The sequence below is a fragment of the Lolium rigidum genome, chromosome 7, assembly GCF_022539505.1.
Source record: "Lolium rigidum isolate FL_2022 chromosome 7, APGP_CSIRO_Lrig_0.1, whole genome shotgun sequence".
NCBI classification, from domain to species: Eukaryota; Viridiplantae; Streptophyta; class Magnoliopsida; order Poales; family Poaceae; genus Lolium; species Lolium rigidum.
Genome location: NC_061514.1, coordinates 306,708,782 through 306,730,145, shown reverse-complemented (window position 1 = coordinate 306,730,145; position 21,364 = coordinate 306,708,782). Strand labels below are relative to the sequence as shown.

At 46.6% G+C, this 21,364-nt stretch overlaps 2 protein-coding genes across 4 annotated transcripts; both read right to left on the bottom strand.

Moving 5' to 3' along the window:
- Positions 1 to 3,166: 3,166 nt before the first annotated feature.
- Positions 3,167 to 19,038, bottom strand: LOC124678030 (protein SRG1-like). Of its 3 annotated transcripts, none has more exons than XM_047213970.1 (5): positions 18,976 to 19,038; positions 11,062 to 11,128; positions 4,085 to 4,296; positions 3,761 to 3,978; positions 3,167 to 3,585 (listed from the first exon to the last, which is right to left on the bottom strand). In XM_047213970.1, the coding sequence occupies exons 3-5, from the start codon at positions 4,268 to 4,270 to the stop codon at positions 3,237 to 3,239; spliced, it is 753 nt and encodes a 250-aa protein (XP_047069926.1). In that variant the 5' UTR covers positions 4,271 to 4,296; positions 11,062 to 11,128; positions 18,976 to 19,038; the 3' UTR covers positions 3,167 to 3,236. The 3 variants fall into 3 exon arrangements, with proteins under 3 accessions (XP_047069926.1, XP_047069925.1, XP_047069924.1); XM_047213969.1 differs by having other exon boundaries at positions 18,984 to 18,999; XM_047213968.1 differs by having other exon boundaries at positions 18,937 to 18,996.
- Positions 14,927 to 18,463, bottom strand: LOC124678029 (protein SRG1-like). Its single transcript, XM_047213967.1, has 5 exons — positions 18,450 to 18,463; positions 16,203 to 16,414; positions 15,881 to 16,098; positions 15,366 to 15,693; positions 14,927 to 15,274 (listed from the first exon to the last, which is right to left on the bottom strand). Exons 2-5 carry the CDS (start codon positions 16,386 to 16,388, stop codon positions 15,032 to 15,034), a joined length of 975 nt encoding a protein of 324 aa, XP_047069923.1. The 5' UTR covers positions 16,389 to 16,414; positions 18,450 to 18,463; the 3' UTR covers positions 14,927 to 15,031.
- Positions 19,039 to 21,364: the final 2,326 nt, after the last annotated feature.

Genomic DNA, 21,364 nt, shown 5'->3' with positions numbered 1-21,364 from the left:
CCTTTAGAAGCAGTGAACTGAATGGAATTCATCAGCCAGCACTCCCAGCGTGGTACGAGAATCGATTATGCATATCTATAGGAGGAATCAGCAATATGAATATGGCTATGCAAATCTACAAACTACACACAAGGTCACCGTCTCTACCAGAATACACAAGTCCAAAAAGTATTTACCGGCACCCGGCGTGAGGGCAATCAAGACGGAACTTCCGCGCAGCGGGTACATGCGCCCTGGAGGTCGAATATAGAGGGCAGCGGCTGCCTGCGGTGAGCTGCTAGTTCAGGAACACCGGCGCGGATGCTTGTATTGTGCGGCGAGGACGTCCAGCTGCACTGCTGCGGCGGGAGGTGGCTCAAGGGTACGAGGGCGTACTGTTGGGAGACTCGCGCGGGCGAAGCAGCGCCGGCTGGACTTCATCGACGTGGCTTTAGGCGCAGTGGACGGCCGCGCGAGGGTTGGTGAGCGGCGGCGGAGGCGGGGGCGCAGAACGCGGACAAGGGAGGCAGCGCTACTCTTCTCGTGGCTACTTTCAGGGAGGGGTAGGGTAAAAGTGCAAATTGAGCTTCTGGCACTCTCAAAAACAAATATTGCACGCTTTTAGAGTACTCCAGATGCCTTTGGTACTCCATCACACAGTTTTAGAGTACCAGGTACCGTAAATTCTCTCTTTCTCATCGGCTAGGTAATTTCTGTATCTCATCCATTCGAAGAAAAAATCGAACGCACCGCGTCAAGTTCAGTCTTGATGAATAAGTGCTACAATAGTCAAGCCAATTGTGAATTTTGACAGTTCTTTTTCAATCTGATTATGTAGAAAAGTAAAAGATGCAGGGGACAAAAAGATCAAAGCCTTATTCGTCAATACCGCCGGTGTCTTTCTTATTTTCGATCTATGTCACGACTTGCCAATTGGAATACCACGTTTAGCTAGTGGAGTGTTTTCACAATATGAGGTCACACAAGAAATAAATACCAGGTTTAGCTAGTGCCTAGTGGTTAGTTACTTTTTTATCAATACAATTTACGCATCGTGTATCCTCCATACTACTTTAGTTTTTATTGCTTGTCTTTGTAGGTTCTAGTTCTACTCAAATAATTGATGAGGAAATGGTAGGCTCAGATCATGGAAAAGCTTCGCTATTTATAGGTACTAAAATGTGTCCTTGTCATGCGATTATGCCACCGTATTTAATTATGCTTTTTATTATTGTCATATGGTAAAACATTGTTTTTTCATATCAAAACACCATCTACGAATTTAGCGTGTGTTGGCTAATATAGTATGCTACTGGGAGGGGATTATGAGGTAATATTTTACGGCAGTTTCCAGGCATTAGAAAATTAGCCCTGGTCTTTTCTAAATTCTGGGTCCGCAACTGCCTATATGAGTTCGATTTATAAATGTCGCAATCTATGAGATTTGGGTGATCGCTAGTAAACTCAAGAGGAGATCAAGAAGTATGACGTATATGCTTCACCCGCAGGGTAGGCTACTAGCAGCTATGTACTGGTTATGACTTCAAGTGAAATCTGTTCACGCAAAACATGCAACTCAAGGCTTGGTCCATTATCCAAGTGTGAATGGATATAGCTTAAAGCTCTAAGTGGAAGCAACTTAAGAAACATTGGTATATAACAAGCAAGTAAGGATTAACAAATCTCTAAATAGGCATTTGAGATCTGGTGGGGAATTGTTTAAATAATGGGCTATTTGCTTGGCCCATGTAGTATTTCGTTATTTTTCTATAAATCTCAATGCTCACATATGGGACATCCCATGTGAGTTTAAGCCCAAATTGATGGTAGCTCGTAAGGGAGTGGGAAGAGAAGTGTGAACAAAGTTTAGTCTCACGTGAAAAATTGAGAGGAAGTTAAACCACCTTATAAGGTGTGTTGTTTCACCACTAGTAAATGAGTGAGAAGAGGAGTGGTACATGCGCGCTTCTCTTCTTCGACTTGAATCGAGATGACATGTCACGACAGGTGCGTTGCGCTCGTGTTGAGTTGATTGAGCCTCGAGCCGAGATTTTCCTTTTTTGTGTTGTTCAGGAAAACAAATAGAGTCTCCGACGGATGCGTCACAGTTATTCGGTTTGGGTCGCTCCTGCATCGTGGATTATCTGTAACCGACTCGAAACATGGTTGTGGCCCACGTTGCTTCGGTTTTACTGAGCCTATATAATCTATTGTTCGGCTGCTGCAGAAACATATCTAATACACGAGTTAGGATTTTGCCACCTCTCTCTAGTTGCGCCGTCATCATAGCCTATACCATCCCGGCCGCCGACGTGCAACGACGAATGGGAGAGCAGGTCTCCGGAACCACTCACCTTTATGGTCCTGTAAGGGAGAGAGCGAATTATGTTTTTGGGAAGCGCTCTGCATGACTGCGCAAGCTCTTCATCACGGGTCATCTACTGGACAAGTCGGGCGGTGCCGCCTAGCATCATCTACGACCGATCGGTACGTGCGCCATATTTTCGATCTATTTAGCGATGGATGTTGTACCATATGTCATGCTACTATTCATATTGATTAATGCATCTAGTATGTTCGAGTTTCATATATTAATAGCTGCTATAGTCATATTTAATATTCTGAAATTAATTATGAAGATTATATCTACTTATCAACACATACTACAACATATAACACGTAGCCGAGCCTCCGATCCAGGGGCAGGTTCCTGTCCTATTTGATCCCTAGCGATCACGACACTAGGTTCTCCTGGTGACCCTTTTTTCATAAAGAACAGTCCTTAGTTATGTTCTTACCATACATGGCCTACCCTCCTTCATGTCAGAAGAGCGCCAGTTTGTCCAACTATTACACAATTATTATGGTTCACACCCAAGTATATTGCAAAATAGGGTTTGGAATTGAAAAACACTTCACACACTTTTTTTTACGATAACACTTCACAGACTTAGATCTTCATGGTTTCTATCATTCTCTCAGATCGTCTAAAATGCTCAAGGATCCCTTGTGCGTACTCTTCGGCCCGCATCTTCCTGTATCTTGCTGGCCGAGCGTCGTCTAGCAAGGTAGGAGCTGGCTCAAGCACTGTATCTGCCCCCACGCCGAAGAACAAAGCTAGAGAGACCCTTTCTATCACAGGATTCGTGACAACCCTGTGAAAGGCGGCTTTGAAAGCCCCGTTGCTCATTATCTACATTCCAGTTTTACATCGACGTTAGGAGGTAGGAGCGAAAGAAAAGAAAAGTTGATTGGATTTACAGGAAGCTAATTACCTCCAGGGAGTCTCCCACGAATATGAGCAGACAACCAGGTTTCGTCGGAACATTGTACCACCACCTGCCGTCTTTGCAAACTTGCAGGCCACCGATGGCCTTGTCCGTGAGGAGAATCGTGATCACACGGCCATCGGAATGAGGCCTGAAGCCGAACACACCGTCAGGCGCCGGGCATGGCGGGTAGTAGTTGACCACTGCGAAGGTGATGGCCCTGTCCGTGAACATGCTGACCAAGTGGTCCTCCTCTAGCTCTAGGAGCCTGGCGATTGCTCGCACGACTTGGTCTCTAATCTTCTTTGATTTACATACGTACTCCTGCATCACATCCCTGCAAAACCAGTGCTGTCTCTCTGAAAATCATGCACATAATAAAATGAACGCGTATTGTTGTTTAATCTTCTTAATTACACTTTATACGCGGTCGATCAGGCTCTGCATCCCATGCAATCCTCTATGGAAATTAAAGAGAAGTGAACTGCTACTGGAATGAAAGGATGAGTTACCTGAAATAATGTGGGTAATTGGGCCAACGGGACATGTCCCTCTCATCCTCTGGCTCGATCGCCAAGCGCACCCGCTCAGACCAGTCTATGGGCTGATCTTGGCTGCCGCCTATCTGATGGCTAAATTCTTGCTTCATTTGCGGCAGCTGATGAAAGAACTCCCTTCCGCCATCCAACAGAGCGTCCAAGAGCGATGTTTCAATTCCGTGTTTTGTTGCCTGGTACACGCGTGTAGGCACATACGGAGTAGTTTTTTTCAGGTGAATTGAAACATTATACTACTATTAAGGGTGCTACTTCATGATCAAGAAGCTCGGTCGTCACCAGGAAGAGTCCCCAGTTCTCAAGTGCCACCCGGAGCTTGGCAGCCTCATCGGCGGCAGGCAGCCGACTGATATCAACCAATGGGAGGGGCTCCGGCATCTCCTCCACGGCTGGAATGCCACCATGGCGATCTTGCTCCCGCAGCATGTACCGGTTCGGCAGCTCCTTCCAATCGCGGGCCGACATGTTCAAGGATGTCCTTAGGAACCAATCTAGAAGATTTAGAGAAATTAATCGACGCCTAATTAAGCGCTGAAATCAACTAACTCCATGCGAAGCTATCTAAACTGTTGGATAATTAGGCACAATTTCCATGATTAATTCCAGAATATTAAGCATGACGACAGTAACTACTAACATGTGAAACTCGAACATACTAGATGTAGTGATCAACATGAATAGTAGCATAGCAAACAGTACAACATCCATCGCTAAACAGATCGAGATATGTCGCACGTACCGATCTGGTGGAGGTGGCGGTGGAGGTGTAGCAGATGATGTCGCGGCAGTAACGTTGTTGATGACAACGTTGTTGACGACGGGTCGAAGTAGATGGCGTTGAAGACGACGGTAGGCAGCACCGCCCGACTTGGACGGAAGGCGACCCGTGATGAAGAGCTTGAGCAGTCGCGCGCAGCGCTTCCCAAAAACCTAATCCGCCCTCTCCCGTACAGGATCGCAAGGACGAGCGGTTCCGGAGACCTGCTCTCCCGTTCGCCGATGCACGTCGGCTCGCGGGATGGAGTAGGCTACGATGGCGGCGCAAGCAGAGAGAGGTGGAAACCCTAACTCGTGTATTGGATCTGTTTCTGCGGTAGCCGGACAGGAGATTATATAGGCTCGGGAAACCCTAGGCAACGTGGGCGTGGCCCACGTCGCACGAACGTTTCGAGTCGGTTACAGATAGCCCACGATCCGGGAGCGACCCGAACCGACTAACTGCGACGCGTCCGTCTAGGACTCTGTTCGTTTTCCTGAGCTGCAAAAAGTAAGGAAAGTCTCGGCTCGAGGCTCAATCCACTCACCACGAGCGCGGCGCGCGTCGTGACGTGTCGAGTCGAGTCGAGTCGAATCGAGACGAGACGAGCGAGGAGGAGGAGGAGCGCGCGTGTAGCACTCCTATTCTTACTCACTTACTAGTGGTGGAACAACCCACCTTATAAGGTGGTCTAACTTCCTCCCAACTTTCCATGTGGGACTAAACTTCCCACCTCTTGCCACTCCCTAGTGAGCTGCCACCAACTTGGGCTCAAACTCACAAGGCTGCCACTATGTGGGCTTTGAGATTTATAGGAAAAACTGAAATCTAATTTGGGCCACTAAAAGTGGGCCCAATATTTCAACAATCCCCCACCAGATCTCAAATCCCCATTTAGAGATTTACCAATACTCACTGCTTGTTTATATACCAGTATTTCAGCGGAGACTGTTAAGTTGAACTTCCGCCTAGAACCTTAAGCTACATCCACTCACACTTGAACAATGGACTAGGCCTTGAATTGCAAGTTTTGCGTGAACAGGGTTTCACTCAAAGTCATGACCAGTACATGGCTGCCGTAGCCTACCCCGCGGGTGAAGCATATGCGTCATACTTCATGGTCTCTTCATGAGTTTACTAGAGATCACCCAAATCTCATAGATTGCGACGTTTAACAATCGGACTCATATAGGTGTGTTATTTCAAGAATGCTCTGTAGGACAGCATCTTTGCTAAAATAGCCAACGTAAACACATTAAGGCTTGTTGCCAACCTGCCTTACAGCAACTGAGAGTTGTGCATCTTCACATAGAGAGGGTTACATAATACTCTCCTCAATTAAACCACTAGTTTGTTCTTCCCAGGTCCTAATTCACGGGATCTCCGATCACAAAGGTTGGGTTACCACTATGGCGTAACATCAACGGGTCTCAAACCCATCTCCCTCGATGCACTTTCTATCACATTACGTGATAGTCCCTTTGTAAAGGGATCTGCCGGGTTTTTGTCTCGTTTGAATATATGTAACGCTTATTACTCCGGAGTTTCGCAATTTCCTGACAGACTTCAAACGTCTCTTGACGTGTCTTGATGACTTCGCGTTATCCTTAGAATTGTTCACTTTGACAATTACAGTTTGATTGTCACAATTCAAAAGGATTGCCGGAACAGGTTTTTCAACCACGAGCAAGTCCATCAAGAGCTCACGCAACCATTCCGATTCAACAGTGGTTGTGTCTAAAGCAAGAAGTTCTCGCTTCCATAGTTGACCTCGTCAATATGGTTTGCTTACAAGATCTCCATGACACTGCGCCACCTCCAAAAGTAAATACATACCCACTTGTGGCATACAGATCAGCTACATCTGAGATCCAATTCGAATCACTATATCCTTCAAGCACAGCTCGGGTGCCCCGAATAGTGAATCCCATAACTCATTGTACCACATAGGTAGCGCATGACCCTATCAAGTGCATGCCAATGATCAGTACTCCGGGTTTGACATGAACCTACTCAACTTGCTAACAGCAAAAGAGATGTCGGGTCTAGTCGCGCTCGCTAAGTACATGAGTGAGCCAACGATCCGAGAATATCTCAATTGATCTATGGCAATCCTCCGGTTCTTGCGTAGTGTCACACTCGGGATCATAAGGTGTTGAGGAAGGCTTGCTATCAATATAGCCGAACCGGCTCAAGATCTTCTCAACATAATGGGATTGCGTTAGAGTAATCCCACTCTGTTCTTAATCAGCTTGATGTTCGTAATCACATCAGCTTCTCCCGCATCTTTCATATCAAAGCTCTTTGACAAGAAAGACTTGACCTCGTGTATTACTTTCATGTTTGTACCAAAGATCAGAATATCATCCACATACAAACATAGTATAACACCTTCGCCCCCACCATGGCGATAGTAAACGCACTTGTCGACCTCATTGACAACAAAGCCTCACGTAAGTCAAAGTTCCGTCAAACTTCTCATGCCATTGCTTAGGTGCTTGTTTCAGTGCCATATAAAGATTTCAGCAACTTGCACACCTTTCTTTCTCGCACCTTTTACTACAAACCCATCAAGCTGATCCATATAGATTTCCTCTTCCAACTCTCCATTAAGGAAAGCTGTCTTTACGTCCATTTGATGAACGATAAGACCATAGGAGGCAGCCATGGATAGTAGTACTCGAATGGTGGTAAGTCTAGCGACTGGTGAATAGGTGTCGAAGTAATCTTCGCCTTCTCTCTGTGTGTAGCCTTTCGCTACAAGCCGCGCCTTGTACTTTTCAATGGTACCATCAGGTCTTAGCTTCTTCTCACCCATTTGCAGCCTGCAGGCTTGCATCCATGGGGTCGTCTCGACAACTCCCAAGTTCCATTAGAAAGAATCGAGTCCATCTCATTATGGACAGCTTCTTTCCAGGTCATCCGCATCCGGAGATGCATATGCCTCTGCAATGGACGTGGGAGTATCATCCACAAGGTACACAATGAAATCATCACCAAAGGATTTTTCAATCCTTCGTCTCTTGCTCCGTTTAGGAGCTTCATTGTCATCCTTCTCAGTAACATTCTCATGTGATTGTTCAAAATACTCATTAGATGTACTCGGACTCGGGAATTATCTCGGAGAAATTCTAGCAATGCTATGCATATCTTTCATAGGAAACATATTCTCAAAAAATGTTGCATCACGAGATTCCATAATAGTATCAACATGCATATCAGGCACCTCGGATTGAACTACTAAAAATCTATATCCTACACTCCGAGGAGCATAACCTAGAAAGATACAATCCACTGTCTTTGGTCCAAGTTTGCGCTTCTTAGTAATTGGAATATTGACTTTCGCCAAACATCCCCATGTGCGCAAATACGAAAGTGATGGTTTTCTCCCAGCCCACTCCTCGTAAGGGGTTTTATCTTTATTCTTGTTAGGAACTCTATTCAGGACATGACATGAAGTCAACAAAGCCTCCCCCACCATGCCTTTGATAAACCAGCAGTGGCTAACATGGAATTCACCAAGTCAGTCAGCGTGCGGTTTTTCCTCTCGGCAACCCCGTTTGATTGGGGTGAATAGGGAGGTGTCCTCTCATGAATAATGCCATGTTCCTCACAGAATTCATCAAAGATTTTAGGAAAATATTCGCCACCACGATCCGACCTAAGACGCTTGATCTTTCTCTCTAGTTGATTTTCAACTTCAGCCTTATAAATTTTAAAGTAGTCTAAAGCTTCATCTTTAGTTCGCAACAAATAAACATAGCAAAATCTAGTCGCATCATCAATCAATGTCATGAAATATCTCTTTCCACCTTTTGTCAACACACCATTCATCTCGCATAGATCAGAATGTATGAGTTCTAGAGGTGCCAAGTTTCTCTCCTCGGCCGCCTTGTGAGGCTTCCGAGGTTGCTTCGATTGCACACAACTATGGCACTTAGAGCCTTTGGCAATGGTGAAATTCGGAATTAAACTTAAACTGGATAGCCGAGACATTAAACCAAAATTAATGTGACATAAACGAGAATGCCAAACACTGGTATCATCACTAACATTGCCACATATATGGTTCACGAGACTTATTACTGAAATCGAAAGCGAAAAGCGGAACAAGCCTCCGCACTCATAGCCTTTACCAATAAATTGTCCAAACTTGGAAACAACTACTTTATTCGACTCTAAAACAACCTTAAACCCATCTCTCGCATAGAAGGGAGCCGCTAACGAGATTCTTGTTCATAGTAGGGACATGCTGCACGTTCCTCAGCTGCACGATCTTCCCCGAAGTGAACTTCAGATCTACCGTGCCAACACCACGAACGAAGCATGTGACCCATTCCCCATCAAGACGGAAGAATCCCGGGCGACCCGGTAAGAAGTGAACATGGATATGTCAAGCACACACATGAACATTAGCACCCGTATCAATCCACCAACATGGAGATTGAAATACCGAAAGAACAAGTAAAGAGATTACCGTACCCATCAGCATTGCTAGCGGTCACGAGTGTTGACTTGCCTCGCCTTTTTCTTGCGGTCTGCCCTCTCCGGACAGATCCTTAGAAAAGTGGCCAGTCTCTCCACATGTAAAGCAGCTCGGATCTGCCTTGTTTATCATCTTCTTCTTCTTGAAGGTTGTAGTCTTCATAGGCTTATTGAAGGAGGGCTTGTTATTCCCTTTGTTCTTGCTTGTAGGGTTTCTTCGCACCATGTTGGCGCTAGATCGACCCTCTCCTTTCTCGCATTATCCTTAGCCCGAGCTTTCTCCTCAACATCAAGAGATGCTATCGGATTTTCAACCGATATCTCCTGTCTCTTGTGTTTGAGAGTTGTGGCAAAGTTCCTCCATGAAGGGGGCAACTTAGCGATGATGCATCCAGCCACAAACTTGTCAGGTAAGACACACTTAAGGAGTTCGAGCTCTTTCGCAATGCACTGTATCTCATGAGCTTGTTCGACTACAGAACGGTTGTTTACCATCCTGATGTCATGGAAGCTCTCCATGATGTACAGCTTCATCGCCTGCATCGGTTGCACCGAATTTAGCATTCGGTGCATCCCAGAGCTCTTTACCATCTGTTATGTGCATGTACACATCACACAGACGATCAGCAAGACTACTCGGAACGCATCCGACGAAGAGAGTATTGTTTTCCTTGAACTTGTTCTGATCTTGGTCAGATATAGTTCCTTCAGGTAAACCATCACTAACTTCGAACACTTTCAGATGAGTAAGCCAGAGCGTGGCCTTAACCTCGCCACCTCTTAAAGTGCACACCGGTAAACTTATCCGGCCTCAGTGCATCAGCAAAACCAGCCATTGTTAACTCAGGAAATTGCCTACAATTAGGTTTTTGGATTGTTGGATAATTAGGCACAATTTCCATGATTAATTCCAGAATATTAAGCATGACGACAGTAACTACTAACATGTGAAACTCGAACATACTAGATGTAGTGATCAACATGAATAGTAGCATAGCAAACAGTACAACATCCATCGCTAAACAGATCGAGATATGTCGCACGTACCGATCTGGTGGAGGTGGCGGTGGAGGTGTAGCAGATGATGTCGCGGCAGTAACGTTGTTGATGACAACGTTGTTGACGACGGGTCGAAGTAGATGGCGTTGAAGACGACGGTAGGCAGCACCGCCCGACTTGGACGGAAGGCGACCCGTGATGAAGAGCTTGAGCAGTCGCGCAGAGCGCTTCCCAAAAACCTAATTCGCCCTCTCCCGTACAGGATCGCAAGGACGAGCGGTTCCGGAGACCTGCTCTCCCGTTCGCCGATGCACGTCGGCTCGCGGGATGGAGTAGGCTACGATGGCGGCGCAAGCGCAGAGAGGTGGAAACCCTAACTCGTGTATTGGATCTGTTTCTGCGGTAGCCGGACAGGAGATTATATAGGCTCGGGAAACCCTAGGCAACGTGGGCGTGGCCCACGTCGCACGAACGTTTCGAGTCGGTTACAGATAGCCCACGACCCGAACCGACTAACTGCGACGCGTCCGTCTGTTCGTTTTCCTGAGCTGCAAAAAGTAAGGAAAGTCTCGGCTCGAGGCTCAATCCACTCACCACGAGCGCGGCGCGCGTCGTGACGTGACGTGTCGAGTCGAGTCGAATCGAATCGAGACGAGACGAGCGAGGAGGAGGAGGAGCGCGCGTGTAGCACTCCTATTCTTACTCACTTACTAGTGGTGGAACAACCCACCTTATAAGGTGGTCTAACTTCCTCCCAACTTTCCATGTGGGACTAAACTTCCCACCTCTTGCCACTCCCTAGTGAGCTGCCACCAACTTGGGCTCAAACTCACAAGGCTGCCACTATGTGGGCTTTGAGATTTATAGGAAAAACTGAAATCTAATTTGGGCCACTAAAAGTGGGCCCAATATTTCAACATAAACTAACTACTACCCAGGATTGTTGAGTTCATGCTACCACTAAATAAGAATAACAAATACTAATAATCAACAGCTAAGCAAGAAAGGGACCTACTCTTCCTTAGCTGCTGCTGTTCATCAGGTACTACTTCAATTTATTTCTTCCCTCACCACTTGAGTACCTGTATTTTTCAGATTAGTCGCATGGCTATAGCAGAAAAGAAAAATAGCATAGCTAAAGATGACTAGGTTCTCGTCCTAAGAGGAAGAAGAAAGAACCTACACACTACTCGATTTTTGCAAGATTCTACACAGCTACTGAACTCTAAATCTACAAGAAAAAGAACATTAACACCAGTAAGATTACTTGATGATTTCTAAGCTTTAGTTGGTACATAGAGGACTAAAAGTAGTCATCACGGGGATGATTTTGCAGCAGCAGTGACTGTCTTTTCGTTTTCTAAGTGGAAATGGAAATGGGCGGAGGCCTGTTGATCTAAAAAAAAAATTGCAGCAGCAATTCTACCTCAAAATAAATAAAAATGAAGTATCTCCACCTGGGACCTAATCTACACCGTTTATTACACTCCTAAGTCCGAACTAACCAAGAAAGATGCAGCGTGTATCACTCCGTGGTGACCTACCACTCACTGATCGCAGGAGAGAGAGAGAGAGAGAGAGAGAGAGAGAGAGAGAGAGAGAGAGAGAGAGAGAGAGAGAGAGAGAGAGAGCAACCTGTGTGGAAGCTCGCCGTGGGCGAGGCAGAGAGGGGGCAGCCGTGAGTGCACTGATCTGACTTTAGCTAATGTCATCATAGATATAGATAATTAATATCATTGTGATTTTTTCTGTGTGGATGGAACATTTGTTTATGGCCAGACAAGAAAAGAGAAAGTAAAGGGGGAGCACTAGGAATCGGATAAAGCTTCCCATCGGACTAGGCCAGCACCCTACGATCCTTCTTCTGTGATCCGTGCAATTATATGTGTAGGCTGCTTCGCATGCTGCTTCCTAAAACTAACACGTTAACTGCTCCCGTAAAGCTGCTCCCCTAAATCACGTCCTATCTAATTGCTAACGCTAATTAAGTGGAACTTTTTTTTCTTTTTTTGCGAATCTAATTAAGTGGAACTTGAGTGCATGGAAAATTCTGATTCCATGGCATATACTAGTAAGCTTCCTTACTGATCAAATTATGTTTCTCATGTTTTTCAATATTGCACGATCGATGGAGTGCTAGCTTCCTTCTTTTTTGAAGGGTGGAGTACTAGGTTGCTAGTTGCCGTAATCATCTGGTACAACTGTTAAGGATTGCAATCATTGTCGCTGACTTTTGGTTGTCTTGCTGAAGTAATGGAATGAGCCAATATTTTTTTGGATCGGAAATAGGTATTTATCTGAGGAATTTCGTTCAGAGGCAGGAGGTTGTGGAGACATTGGTGCCCAACATGGAGGTTGGCAATGTGACTGAGAAGCTGCTCCGGGAAATATAGTCCATATTGCATTGAGGTCATCATAGAGTGGTCTGCAAGAATTTCTAATATCCAAATGTATATCTCGCTCTAGAACAAGCCTGTTGTTTATGTATCTTTAACATATGTGTGCCAATTAGCATGTAAGTTGCTAGCCAGTGCCATAATTTTGTTGATTATTAGGCACGCTTGGTACATGAATCCTTAGGAAATTCTCATCCATTGTCACTTATAATTCGAATTCGCCCATAATGCAGCTTGGTTGCTTGGTCACCGTCTCTCGCACAATTTGCAGAAACTATGGTCCGGGATTGTGTTGCGCTATTTTGCTCATCCTGTTTGAGGTGGTATATTGCTCTGAATAATGTCATGATTAACTTTGTTTACAAGTCAATAGCACTCATCCATAATCCGGTGAAGGATACAAATAGCATAAAGAAATGTAGCCAACGTTTATTATTAAAAAGCAACACCAAAGATTTGGGACCAAAACTTGAATAAGTTTCTTTAGCTTGAGTTGGGTTAAATGTGAGGAAGGTATTTGCATCATCGTTGTCCTTGAATAGTGTAGTACGCAAATATCATAGCTGCACTTATTTCATACTTTGGCAACTCTGATTATATGAAATTGGTTCAACATCCGTTTTGAAGCGACCACAAATCACGCAAAACTAACAGCATTTTACTATCAAACCAAAACATGCCCACACCAGCAACTTAGTGCGACAACGCCAAGTAGACGGCGCGGCGAAGCGCGCATATCATCTAGTTATTTATAATCCTGTTAAAGATTTGCATCTTAATGAAATACTCCGTTCCTAGTGCACCCAAAAACTTTTTATATGTACATCGTCTTGCTTTAGACAATAATGGAGTAAATTACTTAAAACTACCACAAATCGGGCTAGGGTAACGAGTCAGTACCTATTTGGTTTATTTTTTTCAAAAAACTACCAACTTCGTGGTACATTGTTATAAAATGCACTAACATTTTGTTGATTGCATTTTAACATAGTCCTTACAGTTGGGATCCACATGATAGAGTTGACCGTTCAAATAAATTGCCACGTAGATGTGGTTGACCTAGCTCCCTCCCCACCCACCTCCCGCCATGCGCCAGTGGAACCCCTCCTTCTCCCCAGCCTCCGGCCATCACCGATCTCCTCTCTCTGTTCTTGGGCCACGCCACCTCCCGAATTCCTCGATGCTGGCCACACCCTCCCACCCAAATTCCTCGATGTCGGCAGTGTGAATGGATGTAGCTTAAAGCTCTAAGCGAAAGTTCAACTTAACAAACACTGGTATATAAACAAGCAAGTAAGGGATTGAAAAATCTCTAAATGGACATTTGAGATGCGGTGGAGAATTTTTTAAATAATGGGCTATTTGCTTGGCCCATGTAGTATTTCAGATTTTTTTTCTATAATCTCAATGCCCACGTGGGGCAGCAGTTGAGTTTGATCCCAAGTTGATGGTAGCTCGCAAGGGAGTGAGAAGAGAAGTGGGTACAAAGTTTAGTCCCACATGAAAAGTTGGGAGGAAGTTAAACCACCTTATAAGGTGTGTTGTTCCACCACTAGTAAGACTAAGAAAGGGAGTGGTACACCCGTGCTCCTTCTCTTCGACTTGACTCGACACGACATGTCACGACAGGCGCGTCGCGCTCGTGTTGAGTGGACTGAGCCTCGAGCCGAGACTTTCCTTTCTTTGTGTTGTTCGGGAAAACAAATAAAGTCTCAGACGGACGTGTCGCAGTTAGTCGGTCCAGCTCGCTCCTCGATCGTGGGTTATTTCTAACCGACTCGAAACATGGGTGTGGCCCACGTTGCCTAGGGTTTCCTGAGCCTATATAATATCTTGCCCGGCTACCGCAGAAACATATCTAATACATGATTTTGGGTTTTGCCACCTCTCTCTACTTGCACCGCCATCGTAGCCTACTCCATCCTGCCCGCCGGCTTGCAACGACGAATGGGAAAACAGGTCTCCGGAACCACTCACCCTTTGCCTGTACGGAAAAGAGCGAATTAGTTTTTTGTGAAGCGCTCTGCATGACTTTGCAACCTCTTTATCACGGGTCGTCTACTGGACAAGTCGGGCGGTGCCGCCTAGCATCATCTACAACCAATCGGTAGGTGCGCCATATTTCGATATGTTTAGCGATGGATGGTGTACCGTATGTCCTGCTACTATTTATGTTGATTAATGCATCTAGTATGTTCGAGTTTTACATATTAATAGCTTCTATAGTCACATTTAATATTCTAAAATTAATCATGAAAAATATGGTCTAATTATCAAACACATTGTACCTGTGTAAGGTTTTTCTACAACATATAACACGTACCCGAGCCCCCGATAGATCCAGGGGCAGGTTCCTGTCCTATTTGATCCCTAGCGATCACGACACTAGGTTCTCCTGCTGACCTTTTTTCCATAAAGAACCGTCATTAGTTATGTTCTTACCATGCATGGCCTACCTTCATCATGTTAGAAGAGGGCCAGTTCGTCCAATTATTGCATCATTATAGTTCACACCCGAGTACATGGTAAAATAGGGCTTGAAATTGAAAAACACTTCACATACTTCTTTGACAATAACACTTGACAGACTTAGATCTTCATGGTTTCTATCATTCTCTCAGATCGTCTAAAATGCTCAAGGATCCCTTGTGCGTACTCTTTGGCCCGCATCTTCCTGTATCTTGCTGGCCGAGTGTCGTCTAGCAAGGCAGGAGCTGGCTCAAGCACAGTATCTGCCCCCACGCCGAAGAACAAAGCTAGAGAGACCCTTTCTTTCACAGGATTCGTGACAACCCTGTGAAAGGCGGCTTTGAAAGCCCCGTTGCTCATTATCTACATTCCAGTGTAAGTTACATCGACGTTAGGAGGTACGAGCGAAAGAAAAGAAGAGTTGATTGGATTTTACAGGAAGCTAATTAATTACCTCCAGGGAGTCTCCCACGAATATGAGCAGACAACCAGGTTTCGTCGGAACATTGTACCACCTGCCGTCTTTGCAAACTTGTAGGCCACCGATGGCCTTGTCCGCGAGGAGAATCGTGATCACACGGCCATCGGAGTGAGGCCTGAAGCCGAACACACCGTCAGGCGCCGGGCATGGCGGGTAGTAGTTGACCACTGCGAAGGTGATGGCCCTGTCCGTGAACATGCTGACCAAGTGGTCCTCCTCTAGCTCCAGGAGCATGGCGATTGCTCGCACGACTTGGTCTCTAATCTTCTTTGATTTACATACGTACTCCTGCATCACATCCCTGCAAAACCAGTTTTGTCTCTCTGAAAATCATGCACATATATAATAAAATGAACATGTATTGTTGTTCAATATCTTCTTAATTACACTTTACATGCGGTCAATCCTCTATGGAAATTAAAGAGATCGAAGTGAACTGCAAGAGGAATATATACTGAAGTGTGGTAGGTAATGGAAGGATGAGTTACCTGAAATAATGTTGGTAATCGGGCCAACGGGACATGTCCCTCTCATCCTCTGGCTCGATCGTTAACCGCACCCGCTCAGACCAGTCTATGGGATGATCTTGGCTGCCGCCTGTCTGCATGATAAATTCTTGCTTCATCTGCGGCAGCTGATGAAAGAAGTCCCTTCCGCCGTCCAAGAGAGCGTCCAGGAGCGATGTTTCAATTCCGTGTTTTGTTGCCTCGTACACGCGTGTACGCACATACGGAGTAGTTTTTTTCAGGTGAATTGAAACATTACTACTATTAAGGGTGCTACTTCATGATCAAGAAGCTCGGTCGTCACCAGGAAGAGTCCCCAGTTCTCAAGTGCCACCCGGAGCTTGGCAGCCTCATCGGCGGCAGGCAGCCGACTGATATCAACCAATGGGAGGGGCTCCGGCATCTCCTCCACGGCTGGAATGCCACCATGGCGATCTTGCTCCCGCAGCATGTACCGGTTCGGCAGCTCCTTCCAATCGCGGGCCGACATGTTCAAGGATGTCCTTAGGAACCAATCTAGAAGATTTAGAGAAATCAATCGACGCCTAATTAAGCTCTGAAATCAACTAAGTCCATGCGAAGCTATCTAAACTAACTACTACCCAGATCCCAGAGGTTAAATATAAGATAACAGCATGCCAATGGAAGAGTATATGACCGAATGCACAGTGACAAGGTGTGTAGGAAACTAGGAATAAGATACAGCCCCACCCGCCTCGAGAATGCTTCCTCAACAAGCAAATTAAATGTCACAAGGAGAGTGAGTAATTCCATTCGATGGCATAATTGTGAATAGCAATTATCTGTCTGCCTCCGATCTCCCCAAACCGCGACGCGACGCCCAGGCAGGAGCCTCCCCAGCCCTAAACGCCGCCGCCGCCGCCGGTAGCGCCGCCGGGGCAAAGACCCTCGGGGCGTGGCGGCGGCGGGGGCCCTTCCTCGTCGACGCGTGGTGAACAGCGGCCGGATCTCCTTCCTCGATGCATGGCGGGCGCGCGGATGGGTTGGGCGGCGGCGGCCTGCGCTGCGCCCCTTTCTCCCGTCGGCTTTCCCCTGGTGGATCGGCCGGCGCGGTTGGGATGGGCAGCGGCGGCCAGCGCTGCGGCCTCCCTCCTCCCGTCGGCTCTCCGCAGCACTCCGGCAGGGGCTGGTGGTGGGCGGCGGCCAGGCTCATGGCCTACGCCAATTTCCCCTCGCTTCTTGCCGGTGAGTGGAGGCGATCTCGGGCTTCACCCGCGACACGAGGTCGCCCGGGGCAGCAGCCTTGGGTACGACGGTGGAGGTGGCCCTCTTCTTCGCCGGAGAGGGTCGCCCTGCGGTTGGTGGTGGTGGATCTATCGATCTATCACCGCGTTCCGACGGCGAGATGGAGATGCTTGGAAGCCGGCGACGGAGTTGCCGGTGGAGGGTTGGAGTGGCCAACCCGGGATGGTCGCCGACGTGGGGGTCCGACCTGAATAAAGGCGGTGGTCCTAGGGTCTCTCTTGCGTGAAGAGGAAGACCTACCGGAGACCTGGACTCGTGATCTAGCCGGAGTGTTGAGTTCCGGAAGGCTCCGCCGGCGAATGTAACAGTGCTTTTTGCCTGGAGTTCGCCGGATCGGTGGTATTCGGTCGTGCGCACCCATGCTTTTATTCCGACCGATTGGTTACGGAGGGAGCGGCGCGAAGCTCTTTTTCTGTGTTGACATCAAGTGACTATGGATCCATGATGAAAGTCGGAAGAAGAGAAGTTCATGAAGGCCGGAGGGGAGGACTAGCTAAGGGAGGTTCAAGTTTCCGCGCTGTTGAGTGACTTGCTTGGTGTTCCGGGCTTCACAGCAGCGGTATGAAAGTGGGGGCGACAACACGAGTGAAGTTCGAGTCCTACCTTTCAGGGTGAAAACCCAAGATCTGGCCTTAACTGGTTGTGCCTGGCAATGACCTTGTTGGAGGCATTGTTTTGAGAGCGGGGACTATCTTCAGGGTGAAAACCTAAGATCTTTGATCGGACGACGATGGTGTTAGCGCACCGTTCCCTTCTTGGAGGCGTCGTTTTTGGAGATTCTGTATTTCAGGTGTTGTCTTGGCGGTGGATGTATTGCTGCTGTTTGGCCCGAGATACTGTAGCGGGACTTTTGTTTCTTAGTTTTTTTTTTCTTTTTTTGGCTGTGTGCATCCGTAGTGCCATTAGGGTGGTGCGTTGTTGCAGAGGCTGGGTGTAATTGGTATCGTTTTGATATTAATATATTCCCTTTATCGAAAAAAAATTGTGAATAGCAAACTTCTCCAGAGAGAGACCGAAGTGCATTGTACCCTAATTCGATCCACCCTTCTCGAGTTCATGCTACCACTAAATAAGAATAACAAATTACTAATGAACAGCAGCAGCTAATCAGAGTCTGTAAGCTAAGGATTGTTGAGTTCATGCTACCACTAAATAAGAATAACAAATTACTAATCAACAGCAGCAGCTAATCAAGAGTCTGTAAGCTAAGGATTGTTGAGTTCATGCTACCACTAATTAAGAATAACAAATTACTAATCAACAGCTAAGCAAGAAAGGAACCTACTCTTCCTTAGCTGCTGCTGTTGATCAGGTACTACTTTAATTTATTTATTCCCTCGCCCCTTCAGTACCTGTATTTTTCAGATTAGTCGCATGGCTATAGCAGAAAAGAAAATTGCATAGCTAAAGATGACTAGGTTCTCGTCCTAAGAGGAAGAAGAAAGAACCTACACACTACTCGATTTCTGCAAGATTCTACACAGCTACTGAACTCTAAATCTACAAGAAAAAGAACATTAACACCAGTAAGATTACTTGATGATTTCTAAGCTTTAGTTAGTACTTAGAGGACTAAAAGTAGTCATCACGGGGATGATTTTGCAGCAGCAGTGACTGCCTTTTCGTTTTCTAAGTGGAAATGGAAATGGGCGGAGGCCTGTTGATCAAAAAAAAATTGCAGCAGCAATTCTACCTCAAAATAAATAAAAATGAAGTATCTCCACCTGGGACCTAATCTACACCGTTCATTACACTCCTAAGTCTGAACTAACCAAGAAAGATGCAGCGTGTATCAGTCTGTGGTGACCTACCAGGCTACCACTCACTGATCGCAGGAGTCCAGACAGAGAGAGAGAGAGCAGCCTGTGTGGAAGGGACAGGGATCCGGGAGGAAATTGCACATACCAGTAACATTCGGGGCAGAAGTTGCACAGACCAGTGACTCAAACTTATATTTGCACGGACCAGCAACTCTAGAGGTAATTCATTGCACAAAGCTCTAATCATCACATTACACAGGTTAACTGGATATTTGACAAAGTAGGCTCACCTTCTAAGCTGACCTGGCTGCCATTGTGGTTTTGCCTGGATTGGTCAACGTGCAGCTGGACAAGCCGAACCAGCTTATTCCGCCAGACAACAATATGAGCATTTGTAAAAAAATATGACAGTAACGATTTGGAGGCTCCATAGCGGCCCTGCTAGCGATTTGAGGGCCGAGAGCAAAAATGGGCTCACACCGACGCGCCCTAAACGGCGCCGGCGATTTTTCGAGTCCAGTAGAAGCGCCGGCAACCCCGTGCCGGCCCCTTGGCCAAGAGCGTGAATCGGACGCGCTGGCGCCTCACAAGGCTGAAAATTTTGGACGTGTAAGCCGCCTGTCAGCCACACATCCCAAAAGTCGACGCCAGCGGGGAGTGGCGGGGCCGACGCGTCAGCGGCACATTCAATTTTAACCTAATTGTCGCCTACCTCGCGACGGGAGTTATTGGCGCGCAGCGGCGGTGCAATTTCCGCAGACGCGCAGCGAACCGTCCCGTCGCGCCTAGCTCTCTGTGCTGGCGTTAATGAGGGCCGCCGCTCCCCCGCCTCCCTCCGGCCTATAAAAAGGGCGCTCTCGCATTGTCCCTCCCACACAAATCTTAGCGCCTCTCTCCCCAACCCTAGCCGCCACAATCTGAAGAGACAACGCCATGTCTGGTCGAGGCCGAGGTCGCGGCTGTGGTCGTGGTTGTGGCAGAGCTGCATGATACGTCTCCGACGTATCGATAATTTCTTATGTTCCATGCTTGTTTTATGACAATACCTACATGTTTTATAAATACTTTATGATGATTTTATATGTTTTCCGGAACTAACCTATTGACGAGATGCCGAAGTGTCAGTCCTGTTTTCTGCTGTTTTTGGTTTCAGAAATCCTAGTAAGGAAATATTCTCGGAATTGAACGAAATCAACGCCCAGAGTCTTAGAATTGGACGAAGCTTCCAGAACACCCGAGAGCCACCAGAGGAGGGCCCTGTGGGCCCTAGATGACAGGCCGGCGCGGCCAGGGGGTGGGCCGCGCCCCCCTACTTTGTCGTCGCCTCGTCAGCCCTCCGACTCCGCCTCTTCGCCTATTTAAAGGTCCCTGACCTAAATCTTCAAGACGGAAAAACCACGGCACGAGAAACCTTCCAGAGCCGCCGCCATCGCGAAGCCAAGATCTGGGGGACAGAAGTCTCTGTTCCGGCACGCTGCCGGGACGGGGAAGTGCCCCCGGAAGGCTTCTCCATCTCAACCGCCATCTTCATCACCGCTGCTGCCTCCCATGAGGAGGGAGTAGTTCTCCATCGAGGCTAAGGGGCTGTACCGGTAGCTATGTGGTTAATCTCTCTCCTATGTACTTCAATACAATGATCTCATGAGCTGCCTTACATGATTGAGATTCATATGAGTTTTGTATCACAATTAATCTATGTGCTACTCTAGTGATGTTATTAAAGTAGTCTATTCCTCCTCCATGATGTAATGTTGACAGTGTGTGCATCATGAAGTACTTGGTATATGCTATGATTGTGATCTCTTGTAGATTATGAAGTTAACTATTACTATGATGGTATTGATGTGATCTATTCCTCCTTTCATAGTCTGTCGGTGACGGTGTGCATGCTATGTTAGTACTTGGTATAGTTGTGTTGATCTATCATGCACTCTAAGGTTATTTAAATATGAATATCGACTATTGTGGAGCTTGTTAACTCCGACATTGAGGGTTCGTGTAATCCTACACAATTAGTGGTGTTCATCATCCAACAACAGAGTGTTTAGTGGTTTTATTATGTGATCAATGTTGAGAGTGTCCACTAGTGAAAGTATAATCCCTAGGCCCTGTTCCCAAATACTGAAATCGCTGCTTGTTTACTTGTTTTCTTGCATCTCGTACTTTCTGCAATATTACCAGCATCAACCACACGCCAGTTGTAGCATCAAGCTATTTTCTGGTGCCGTTACTACTGCTCATATTCATTCATACCACTTGTATTTCACTATCTCTTCGCCGAACTAGTGCACCTATACATCTGATAAGAGTATTAGGTGTGTTGGGGACACAAGAGACTTCTTGCTTTGTTGTTGCAGGGTTGCATGAGAGGGATATCTTTGATCTCTTCCTCCCTGAGTTCGATAAACCTTGGGTGATCCACTTAAGGGAAAACTTGCTG

Bases quoted from the DNA above. Each gene is read 5' to 3' on its own strand.
- LOC124678030 (XM_047213970.1), bottom strand. From the start codon at position 4,270: ATGTCGGCCCGCGATTGGAAGGAGCTGCCGAACCGGTACATGCTGCGG. The intron at 3,979-4,084 runs GTGACGACCGAG...CGCGTGTACCAG, and splicing joins AGAACTGGGGACTCTTCCTG to GCAACAAAACACGGAATTGA. The intron at 3,586-3,760 runs GTAACTCATCCT...CTGGTTTTGCAG, and splicing joins AATTACCCACATTATTTCAG to GGATGTGATGCAGGAGTACG.
- LOC124678029 (XM_047213967.1), bottom strand. From the start codon at position 16,388: ATGTCGGCCCGCGATTGGAAGGAGCTGCCGAACCGGTACATGCTGCGG. The intron at 16,099-16,202 runs GTGACGACCGAG...CGCGTGTACGAG, and splicing joins AGAACTGGGGACTCTTCCTG to GCAACAAAACACGGAATTGA. The intron at 15,275-15,365 runs GTAATTAATTAG...ACTGGAATGTAG, and splicing joins TCGTGGGAGACTCCCTGGAG to ATAATGAGCAACGGGGCTTT.